General features: G+C 42.6%; 1 protein-coding gene across 8 annotated transcripts in view; it reads right to left on the bottom strand.

Moving 5' to 3' along the window:
• Positions 1-12,672, bottom strand: part of ARSG (arylsulfatase G) — a 125,498-nt gene that overhangs the window by 23,361 nt on the left and 89,465 nt on the right. For all 8 annotated transcript variants that reach the window (XR_014153303.1, XM_081849746.1, XM_081849745.1 and 5 more), the window contains one exon: positions 5,514-5,634. Coding sequence is in view for 7 of the 8 variants with exons in the window: in XM_081849746.1 (XP_081705872.1) it covers positions 5,514-5,634 (121 nt within the window). In the remaining variant the exon portion in view is untranslated. The remainder of the gene's footprint in view (positions 1-5,513; positions 5,635-12,672) is intronic.

The raw sequence follows: 12,672 nt of genomic DNA, 5'->3' as shown, positions 1-12,672 counted from the left end.
CCAGAGCCGATTTGGTGGGGGATTTGGGGGCATGAGAAAGCGGGGGCGTGCCATTGGAAATCTCAATGGGACTTAATAAATCACTTACTTTTGAGGACCCATGCAGAGGAATGTACTACAATAGGACTGGTTTCAATAAACAGGTCACATTTTCAAATAATCATAGCATCTATGGTGAACAAAAGAGATCACTGATCGTGCAACGGACCAGGTAAAGGTAAAAGTAAAGGGACCCCTGACCATTAGGTTCAGTCGCAGACGACTCTGGGGTTGCGGTGCTCATCTCGCTTTAGTGGCCGTGGGAGCCGGCATACAGCTTCCGGGTCATGAGGCCAGCATGACTAAGCCGCTTCTGGCGAACCAGAGCAGCGCACGGAAACGCCGTTTACCTTCCTGCTGGACCTATTTATCTACTTGCACTTCGTGCTTTCGAACTGCTACGTTGGCAGGAGCAGGGACCAAGCAACGGGAACTCACCCCGTCTTGGGGATTCGAACCGCCAACCTTCTGATTGGCAAGTCCTAAGCTCTGTGGGGTTTAACCCACAGTGCCACCTGTTAGGGCAACCAAAATGTTCTACCCGCTGCGTTAAAACTAGAAAAACAATCGTTTCTACTGCAAATGAACAAGAAGGTTTTCCCTGTCTTATCTGTGACAGATATGGAAAGGAGAAACTGACAAAGGCACTGACGTTAAGCATCAAGAGAAAATGAAATTTCAACAGTGGAGACTGTCGACTTAGCAAAAATGGCACCCTTCAGATGTTCTTGGACTCTTTCCCCAGCCAATATGGCCAATGCTGAGGGATGATGGGAGTTGTAGTTAGGCAATATGTGGAAGATACACCTTTGGTTACCCCTGGAGTAGAGGGACACAAAAGTTCACATTAAACTGTAATCACAAGTGAATTACAGCACAATCCTATGTATGTTTTCTCAGAAGTAAGTCCCATTGAATTCAACTCTAATTGCCACTATCATTTGCACCAATATACACAGTGTGGCCATTGGAGGTGTGGCTGGCATTGGGCATCAGGTTATGCTAATAAAAGGTTATAATTGCTAAATATGTTTTTAAAAATGCTTTTAAAAAATTACTCAAGCATAATGTTATAATGGTTATGCTGTTAGTCTGCTCTAGTTTTATTAAACTGGTCCAAACCTGATTATTTTTTTACAATGTGATTGTATTTCATATTGATACAATTGGTTTAGTCGTGCCCACTGGTATCCATAGGGATGAGGGGTGGTTTAAAATTATTTCAGTTAATAAAATGCAAATAATGATCCCAAATGCCTTAAAAATTCCTGCTGTAATGCTGACTCCAAACTAAGCCTACTTTCAAAAAGAAAAAGGAAAATAAAGAAACACAGTGATAGTTCATTAGGTGGTGTTGCCTTTGTTCAATTTGTGCCATATTTACAGAACCTAAATAGGGGAAAGATTACAATAATGCACCTGTTTTCAAGTTGGCTCGCCTTGGCAAAATCTGTGCAGCTGACTGCGTCAGGGTCACAATGAGCAATCAAACTCTATGCATCTCAAAGGGAAACTAGCTGTGGCCATTCCTCACCTCAAGGCCTAATCTCAAGGACAGCGTGTGCTCTCGATGTTCAAAAACAACACTGCGCAAGTCTTCAAGAAAGATTGTTAACAGAACTTTGGCACTGATGCACTTCATCTTGTTGACGCTGCTACAATAATGAGTCATGACATGCTGTTTATGAAGAATTATATTTCTAAGTGAATTAAACTACAACCCGCCCTATGAACCGATGCTTGTTCCATATTCCCCTTTCAGCCACTGGACGTACAATTTTGCAAAAAAACCCAACACCATGTGCCATAAGAACATGATGTCCCTTGCCATTCAACACGGAGCGTTTCATAACTTATTTTATGCAACAGCTTGAATAACAGAAAAAGCACAGAGACACATAGCAACCAAAGGATGTTCATCATAGCAGAGGTGGAAAGACACTAGTGGCAATAAAGCTAACCATAAAAACAAACTTCACAAGTAGAATTATGAATTGACTGACTCAATGTATCATCTTGATCTCTTGTACTATGTTATGACCACGTGCTAATCCATCACCACGTTGGCAGATCTCACTAAAACGCCTCTTCTTTACATTACCAACACACAAGGTGAAGTTCTTTACAAAAAGGGATTTTGACAACCACATTTAATTAAATTTATCATTTAATTTATTCATTTCTACCCAAAATATTGACTAAAAATTAGACCCAGGGTGACATTACAATGGCTTTAACCCAAGTTAAGCAGCAGAACAGATAAACAAACCACTGGTGAAAAACTTCAGTGGCAGCTAGAATGGTGACTGGGAGTGGCTGCCAAGACCATATAACACCGGTCCCGAAAGACCCACATTGGCTCCCAGTACGTTTCCGGGCACAATTCAAAGTGTTCATACTGACCTTTAAAGCCCTAAATGGCCTCAGCCCAGTATACATGAAGGAGCGCCTCCAACCCATCATTCAGCCCGGATGGACACTGAGGTCCAGCTCTGAGGGTATTCTGGCGGTTCCCTCCCTGCAGGAAGTTAGGTTGCAGGGAAACAGGCAGAGGGCCTTCTTGGTAGTGGCGCCCGCCCTGTGGAACGCCCTCCCATCAGATGCCAAGGAAATAAACACCTGACTTTTAGAAGACATCTGAAGGCAGCCCTGTTTAGGGAATTTTTTTAATGTTTGATGTTTTGTTCTGTTTTTGATATTCTGTTGGGGGCCGCCCAGGGTGGCTGGGGAAACCCAGATAGACCGATGGGGTATAAATAAATAAATTATTATTATTATTATTATTATTACTACTACTACTATTCAGCAGCGAGCATATAACAGCGGACCCAGCAGTATCAACAGGGAAAACCCGCTGTATACTGCTGAACTGGAGGACCCTATCATTTGTAGGACTTTGCAAGCAAGTGAACTAAAGACTTGGCTGCGGACTTAAACACAGCAAGCCCTTTGAAGCAAAGGACCCTCTCAGGGCTCAAAGAGAGAGAAGACTAATTGTAACCTCTGTAAATAGTGTGTGCATGCACAGCGGTATTTGTTGTTGCTGGTCTAGTAAAGACAACTCTCCTAAATGGCTGTTTTCCGTGGTTGAACTTCGGAGGCGCTACACCCAACAACACCCCAACAGTGATTAGGAGACAAAATCAGAAAATGTGGATGCATCTGAGCCAATTACTGCCAAAGACACCCCAACTTTCCATCAGGGCTCAGCACTCCTGTTGGGAGAACCAAGGCCTTGCACACGCCCTCATCAAGGCAATTTTTTACCTTCTCTTTGAACTTGTCTCAAAACATTCATTCAATGCCATGAAGATGTCTCTTAAAATGGTTCGTCTGAGTCTTGCTGCCTACATACGGCACAACCTTTGCCAATCCAATCATTTCACCATGAACCCTTCATGTCATGCCCTGTCTTTACCATCATAATTGGACCATTGCAAAAGAGAACATTCTGTCTTATGGGGACGCTTCTCCTTCTTAACTGCTTGCCCCCAGGGTTAAGCTACAGCACCCACAATTTTTTTACTAAATTGAATACACAAAAACCACAGTGAAATCTGAAATGCCCAGTGGGAGCTAGTGTGCAGGAGCTTGCAGTAGGAGCAGGCTTTCAAAACAACATACAGGATTTCATCTTTAGGTTTCCAGTTTGTGGCTGGGAGAGGCAAGCAAGAGGGAAGCGTTTAGAAAATGTGCCCTCTGATAACTGCCCTGCAAACTGCTGTTCTCATGCTTACGCTTGCAGCTCTCGCATTATCATGTGAACAGAAAATGGCAGAGTGTAGACGGGTTGGGGGTGGGGGTTTGCCCCAATTACAAATTGATAATGGACACAGTTGCCGGAGCCAGGACTCCAGGCTGAATGAGAACTTAATGATGTCCCTGTTTGTTCAGGCAAAGACTAGCACCAAGCACCCTGGGACCCATTTTTGTTGTTTCTCTTGTTTGGTTTCAGAATCCAAAGCAATTAAGAAAAGAAATCTGTTGTGATGTGAGGGAACAAAACCCGGTTTTGCCTTGAAAAGCAAAGGAAATGGGAGTCACCTGGCCATCAACGAGAGAGAAAGAAAATGACAGGAGGCAAGCAAAGCTAAAGTGGGGAAAAGAGATTGCCTCAGCCTACCGGCTCCAGCAAGACTTGACGCAAAGACCTCCTATGCACACCAATTTTAGTACAGTCGTACCTTGGAAGCCGAATGCCTTGGGAGTCAAACGTTTTGGCTCCTGAACGCCGCAAACCCGGAAGTGAATATTCCAGCTTGCAAACATTCTTTGGAACCCGAACATCTGACGCGGCTTCCAATTGGCTGCAGGAGCTTCCTGCAGCCGATCGGAAGCCATGCCTTGGTTTCTGAATGTTTGGGAAGTTGAATGGACTTCCGGAACAGATCCCACTCGACTTCCGAGGCACCACTGTAATAATATTATTGGTCCATTACATATTTTGGATGCACATATGCTCCACACTCTGTGGGTGTGTTATTTCACTAGTAGTGAAAGAATAGCACCATACATAGCTCCAAATATTTCTGGAATTATACAACCCTTTCTACTAAATCTTTGAAGAAGAATATATTAAGTCAGTGCTGCAACCAATAATAATAATAATAATAATAATAATAATAATAATAATAATAATAATAATAATAATAATAATAATATCATGAATTAGATGGCATTCTAATTTCTCTAATTTACAGCTCTGGCTGTATACAGTAAAGAATTCCCTACATGCATAGGAGAGCCTGAATTCCCTGAATGCTCTCCCACTCCTCACTAGGTCTTATGCAGTTGTCGTCGCAAGTGGCTAATATTACATATGGCTTCTCAAAATTTAACATGCACGTAGAGCAAGTTCTAAATCTTGGAAATACTAAGAACATAAATTGTAAAATTTACTTGGTGCATGTGATAAGTTCTGAGAAGCCAAACATGATGTCAAACTGATGCCTTGCTCAGGTTTTGGAGATTTCCCTCAGCAAAACAGCATCTTGTTCATGAAAAAAGGAAGTGTTTTTCAATACTCCTTTGAGTTTGAGGCTAGTTGCAATCTCCAAGGGCCAAATTAGGAAAACTTCAGAGTTCACCACGAGAGTTCAGAAGTCCTCACTTCTTCCTCAACACAGTCTCGTGAAATTATATAACCAAGGACTGTGCCCCTCCCGCTCAGGAAACCCAAGGTAAGCAAGCAAGCAAAAAATTATGTGCCCCGCCCACCACACCCTCAGTTAAAGGAACGCTTTAAATAATAACACCATGGAGAGTGCTGCTCAGATTTTTCACTTCAGGCAACGAAAAATCTCAGGCTTTTCCATCTGGAATGTTGATAAACTAGGATGCAAAAAGCTGATTTGGACTATGGGCTGCATCCTGTTGTTGCCACCGAGGGCAAAAAGAAACACACCGTACCACTGTAACAAAGGCACACTATTTCCACACAAAAGTTCAGCTAAATATTAAGGTTAATTCCATACCTGGTGTCCTTTATTTGACCGCCCGAAGAGGACCTCAGACACATCCATACCATCAAACTGTCTGTTGGGAGGGAGGCTTGCGTTTGCCAGAGACACCAAGGTAGGGAATATATCTAAAGTGCTGGAGGAGAGAAGAGACTGTGATCAGAAGAACACAGGACAGGAACAGTGTTCAAGAAGCAAGAGCTACTTCACCATGAAGGAGAGCTTTGGAGCAAATAAAATTAACACACACCCCCACCCCGGTCATAACACATTCTACACCAAAAGTACAGAATTCAGATGAGTACCTCACTTACGCAAAAAAGCAACAACCCTATATCGACCAGACTGGGCCTCCTCTTTTTCAGGTTGGTACGCGTGTGTTTTAAGAAACAAAGAAATTCAATTCCCAAACACAAATCCAACTACAAAATATAGCATTTGCACATACAGCAATGACTATTTTACCTTAAGGGTTGGATTCATTGTCAGGACATTTCCTCAAGGATTAGATTTGGGGAAGGATGTAGGGGTGGGGAAAGGTCACAAAAATGGTGGAGAGAAAATAGATATATTGATTTGAGATTGAGGGCAGCAATTGTACAGAAAAAGGATCTTTGTACAGGACACTCAAACTTCTCAAATGCTAATCTGCCAAGTAATATGCTCCGAGGAACTTGAGCCAAAGCCTCGCATTAGACTGAAATTATTTACATCCATATTAATTAGCACATTTTAATGAGTGAGCACCCCCTTTTACAAATGTTAATTTGCTAGGAGGAAGCTGGCTATATCGCTGAGTCACCCAATAGAAGGGTGGTCCAGTGCCTGCAGTTCTTGATGGAAAATTAATGAATGCCTAGTGGACACAAATGCCATGTGGAAAATTTCTAATGCCTCAAGTGCAGAATGGGTTCCCAAATTATGGAGCAGCATTATGTTGTCATTTCCACTTATCATCTCCAGCTCTTGATCATGAAGACAGTGGCCTCACTGAGGTTTGTTCTGAGGTAAATATGATGGGAGGGATGCTAGCATATAATGAACGAGACTTCCTTATGCTGCGTCAGACAGATGCCCAGCGGGGTTGTATCTGGGGAAGAACTGGGCCCAGGTGTTTGATGATGAGTGGCATCCTTGTTCTGCTGGCTCCACTCCTCTCTTTCCAAGGCCAGGTGCCCAGAAAAAGTAGACACGTCCCTTATATATGCACCTGCTTCCCCCTTACCACTGGGCCTTCCTTTCCTGCTGTCCCTATGCCATTAGAGTGCCAGAGGGCAGCTCAGTAAGGCCAGAGGGAGTTAGCAACTCCTTCAGAAAACACAGAAAGGTGGGCTCAGTTGTGATGGCGCATAGTCTCTGAACCACTTGATGCACATGAGTTCCAGAAGAGACCCAAGCAACAACCCAGACATGTATGGAACCATACAAAGGACCCACAGAAATACCAAGATTTGAGCTCCAAGTTCCATCAAACCTCAAGGCCACATAGCTTCCTGTCAAGACTTGCATACTGGTGGGGAGCCAGGGTGGGTCAATATAAACTTCTATTGTGCGCTGCCGGGTCCAGCTGCACAGAAACACTACAATGATGCAGTCCTTGGCGATAAAACCACAGTGGCAGGATTAAATAAGCAAGGTAAATACATCAGAATTATGCCATGCTGAGCACATCAATTCACTTTCTAGGAAAGTATGGTTTCACTTATGTACAGCACAGCAGCTTCCATACGAAGCCAGGATGGAAAATGAGAGTGGCATTGGGTTCTGCAGTTGCCACCATCAACTCTATCAACATTTCCACTGTAGTCTTCTTATTTCAGGGACTTAAACCTGAGCCACAAAGCACATGATTCCATAATCATATACTTGATAACACAGCACATGGAGTGTGGTACTGTAATAATACACACACACACACAGCTGGGTAATCTGACATCCAGCAACCAGCACAATATGGGAAATGGATCACTGAAGCAGCTCAACAGAAGATGGTCAAGCTTGTAATTGATCCTAATCACCTGGAGACTGAACCAATTCAGCTGGTTTCTTCAAATTAGTATGCAAGTAGGTGAAATGCCTGATGCTTCTTGTATATCACAGACACAAGGGATGTCTTCAAGCAAGGGATTTCCCCTGGATTCCTGGGAGAGGAAGAGCTAACACACCTCACATCTTCCACATCAGTCATGGTTTTATTAATATCATTTTATTTTTTTATTGTTGTCTTTTTAAATAAGCCAGGCAGTATTAGGGATGCTCGAGGAATTCATTCTTTGACCATTTTAATAAAAAGGGACAGGATTAATGTTTAGATGATAAATAAAACCTTCAGAGCAAATAAATAAATAAAATCTTCAGAGCAGTTTGTGTTCTTGTGCTGCAACGTAATGCATTTTTAAAATATCTGAAAGTTAGTTAACATTGTTTTGACGGAACACAATTTGGGAGAGTTCCTCTAAAAGGCAGCTAATGTCCATTATTAGGAATCATAGTCTAATTTGCAGAGTGAATATGGAATCTTGAGGTTCCAGGCACTTCCGCTTTGCTGCCTGTGCTGCGCAAACTAGCAGACCCATTTTCAAAAGCAATTTTCAGGCTTGGAAAACTTGGCACAACACACCTAACTTCTCGGATATTGTCACTCCATTTCCTTCCTGGAACACCCAGATTTTGCTGTGGGAAGCATGAATGTGCAGGTTATAAGAGGCCTTTTTGAGAATGTCAAGCCAATTAGCAGAGAAAACATTGTCGCAATGATGCAGAGGTACAGAAAAAAATGGTTGCATGGGGTCCAAATACAAAGCTTTTCTAGCACACTGGAGAAAATGCCAAGAATTCACAAAAGTTTGAAAGTGTAAGTATGTGCCTCCAGCAAGCTTACCAGGAAAAAAGAGAACAGTTTCACTAATTAATAACCTATTTGTGGAGGGGTTTTTGTTTGTTTTGGTTTTTTTTCAAACTATGGGATTAGAAATGGTGTGGGAGACAGACCAGGGTCTGTTATTTGAGATTCAGCTTGGGAGGTTGTATAGAGAGGAACAGCACCCTTCAAAACAGCTTCAACGTTAGCAAGGAAGTTCTTAATTAAACTGATGCATCGGTGCATAGCTGTCAACCGTCCCTTATTTGGCGGGAAAGTCCCTTATCCCAGCGCATGTCCCGCTGCTGTCCCTTAAATTTCCCGGGTTTCAAAGGAAGCAGCTCCTCTCCCTGCGGGCCAGGGAGGAGGGAGGCTCCAACTGTGTTGCTCACCCAAAAAGGAGTCCAAGAACAACTGGGGGGGGGGTGGAGCTTGCATGCCTTGTGCCGATCAAATCGGCCGCGTTGCCTGGGGACTCGCCTTTGCTCAGAGCTTTCCAGCGGAATGGTGACGGTGGTTTTCCTTGCTGCATCAGCTTTGCTGGGTTGCTGCGCTGTGGGAACCAAAGCTTGAGACTTTGTTTGGCTGCTGGTTGGGCTTTCTGCCTTTGGCTCGGAGGGGCTCAGAAGTTGAACATACCTGTGCTCGCAAAATCCCTTATTTTGGCTGCTGATCCCTTATTTTCGAGGCTGCTGGTCCCTTATTTTCAAATCTGTAAGTTGACAGCTATGCATCGGTGACACCTTACCTTAGTTAAATTAATGCATTTTTTGCACAATCAACCAAGTGAAAGGACATGTGAAAGCAAGTATCTTTCATGATGCCATGATAGTGAAAGCCTGCTTTTTGTTTCCCTTCTAGCTACATAACCTGATGATGCACCTTCCCAAAAAGTCACATGCAGCGAACCAGAACTCTTAGATAACGGCACCTACACACACAACAAACAGTCACCGCTCAATCTATAGAGCTCTGCCAAAGCACTTTGCTGCAAAGCGATGGCACAATTTCTTCCTTATTCATTTGGGCGACCTACTTTACTGACCTACTTTTTAATGAGCAGGAAAATCAAAGTCATTGCGGGCACTCGTCATCAAATGCAGTTAAGCGAAGCAGTTTGGCACGACAGATTTTGGTGGAAAGGCACCAGCTCCACCCCTTGAGGCATGGGAAATTGATAAGCATTTTCCACTCAATGGAAGAGAAAATGAGTGCCTGCTCCCTAGCTAGAGGTCTAGGAAAAAGAGTTGGCTCTGAACAGGTTGAGAACCCAGGTGTGTAAATGCAGAGGAACCACAGACAGAAAAAGGACGAGTTTTAAGATTTGCAGTGACACAGAGAAGGAAAAGCATAGCAGCGAATGCTGCTTTCTCTATGACTCTGCACTTGTAGAGACAAACAGAAAGAAAACACCAGTTAGGAAATCGAAAATGCCTTAGAAAATACAAGAGTCAACAAATGGACAGCTAAAAGCACCAGGTAAGCCTCCTTGGGTAGGGAAGGGATTCCAAAGGAACAGTCCGCTGCAACTTAACCCTCAATACGTGATCCTGAAAGCGGCTTTGAACCCTCAGTTGTGGGGGCAACCTTTGTTCACAGAGCAGCTTCTCAGCTAACTCCATATATCCTGATTTCCGCCTGTTCATTACTCACCACTTCTAGTGGGTCCCATATTCTCAAAGGCCGTGCATGCAAAACCTCTGACGTCAACTATTCATGCACGGCAGTTCATCCTTTATCAATATGCTTCCTTCCTTCCTTTCTCAGACATCCAGGTGCACTGAAGGAGGCTCCCGCCCACAAGCGTTTGTGCCACAATGATTTTGCTAGCCGCTGGGGAGCCAAAGGATTCACCTCTCCTTCCTGTCCACCCTACCCAACCCTGCAGTTAGTTGTTGCTGGTCTTTAAAAGCACCAATTGCCCACGATTCCAAAGAAATAATTGGTCTCGTAGTGTTAAATATGCACAGTTGAGATAAAGTCTTTCCCAACAGATGCTTAGCGACTGTTCCATGAAAATGCTGGAGCCCAGCCAGCAATGCCACCCTTTTCACAATACAGCCAGCTGGGTTCTCCTCCTTTCCCCCAGGGCAATTAGCTTCATGTGGGAGGTACATGCTGTCAGCCGAGATGATGGGAGCAAAAGATAGAAAGAATCTCTCCCACCCACCACCCCCATAAATCCTCCTATATCTTCACACTGGGATAATCATAAATGTAACCAAGAGCTGCTACACACAGTACTGAAAATTAGCATCACCTCAGTGCAGTGAAGAAATATTCATCTTGCATGGAATATGGATCAAGAAAACCATTGGGTTTAGTGGGAGGGAGGAAGTTGCTGCTAACCTAAGTTTAATGTACCTAATAATAATAATAATAATAATTATATATCCTGTCCATCTGGCTGGGTTTCCCCAACCACTCTGGGTGGCTCACAACAGAGGACTTGGAGGTGAGTCTCTGCCTGTTTGTTTAAGTTTTAATTAATAAACAACAGGAAAAAGGGGAGATAAATTAATAAAAATTAATAAAAATAGCAATAAAGCAAAATTAATTCAAAAACAAACAAAACCCATTACCCGCAGTAAGATTATTCCATCAATCCTACTTAAACATATAAATTAATATATGCAGTCCAAACAGGTATCTAAATGAAACTGATTATTCTATGCTGTGTGTTCAAATGTAGAATTGGCAAAGAGAACTTCAAACTACTCAAGTTTGAAGTAGCGGTTTGGCCGTCCAACCAAGGGTCACCTTGTACAACCCTCTGTAATGCAGGAATCTCAACACGTTTGAAACCATTCCGGACCCTGCTTAGCTCTGCAAATGTGCTAGCAGTTTTATTACTGTGCCACTTTCTTTTAGACTCTTAGCCACCGTAAACAATCACAGAAAACCTACTTTTGTTGTCCATCCATTAGTCCCTCAAACTACAGGAGTGCTCCAAAATCCACAAATAACAAGTATTTTTCAGAAACAAAGTAGATATAAATAAACATTTCTGAGCAGAAAGAAAATACCACAGGACTTGCCCCTACATTAGATGCAAACGTCACATGTAACTTGGTCCCAAGTTTCTAACACACTCTATGTACTAGGATTTCAGCAACCCCAATTCGACACAGACAATCTCCGAGTTTCACAGTAAGACTTAAAAGGCATCCTAGAATTGCACCAAACGCTTAGAGAGGAAGGCATTTCATTTCTGGGGAAAGGCACCCAATTCCACTAGATAGTTCACTGGAACAATCCATTCTCAGAGCAGCATGCTCTTGTCTGCATACTTGTTGATGCAAAAAATACTCAAGAATGTTTTGTTCCAGTGAGCTTTTGACACACAAATACTTTGGTTGCCATTTTACATTTTTGCTCTACCTCTCTCTCTCTCTCTCTATATATATATTTATTAATTTCCACATAAAAAATACATAACACATCACATTTCAACTTTAACAGATTTTTCACTTTTGGACTTCCTTCAGCCTCTCTGATAATCATCCAAATTTAATTTTTAAATACACATTTCTTAAGTTCACTATTGCCTTGATGCCTGTTTTTCTTTTTTGCAATATTTCTTCGACTTTTACAGAGCTTCTTTAAATGCCACTAACATTATTTCTCTATCACTTATACCTTCCCAATAGTCCACCAACTTTCCCCAGTCCTCAATGAACTTTTGGTCTCGTAGATATCTGATCTTTCCTGTCAATTTGTCCAGTTCTGCATAGTCCATCAGTTTCATTCTCCACTCCTCTAGTGTTGGTACTTGTTCTTGTTTCCAGTTCTGGGCCACATTTTTTTGCTCTACCTCTCAATAGCTATCTTCCCAGCTATCAAAGACCTGTTACGATCACTAGATCATAACATGTCACTCATTATCATGTGTTTTATTGAGGCTCCGATTCTGTAATTATGGCTGGCTGATTGTACTACTGCCAATCTTTCCGTTGAATAATAACTCCAAAATATATAGCTTACAAGCACCATACAGTATCCGTGACACACCAGCACTGATGCACCTTTTCTAAACCTCAGCATAAGGAGGCAGCGGAGAATGAAAGCGTTTAGCCTCAAGGCTTCGCATAAGTGGTCAGATTGTGACAGCGTTCTGGGCTAACTCCTTAGAAACAGCCTGCAGAAGACTGAAATGTCACAGCAATTAATGGCATTAGTAATAACTTTTGTGGTTCACGGAAAGACATTTCCGTGGCCAAAGGGGCTTACATAATGCCAATTAATAAGGAAATCACACCCAAGGAACTCATTTACAACTACTAATAAAAGCCCAATTATCACTGCTATTATTCC

Source organism: Podarcis erhardii, assembly GCF_964252035.2.
Source record: "Podarcis erhardii genome assembly, chromosome: 2".
Taxonomy (NCBI): Eukaryota; Metazoa; Chordata; class Lepidosauria; order Squamata; family Lacertidae; genus Podarcis; species Podarcis erhardii.
This window is presented reverse-complemented; position numbering and strand designations above follow the sequence as displayed.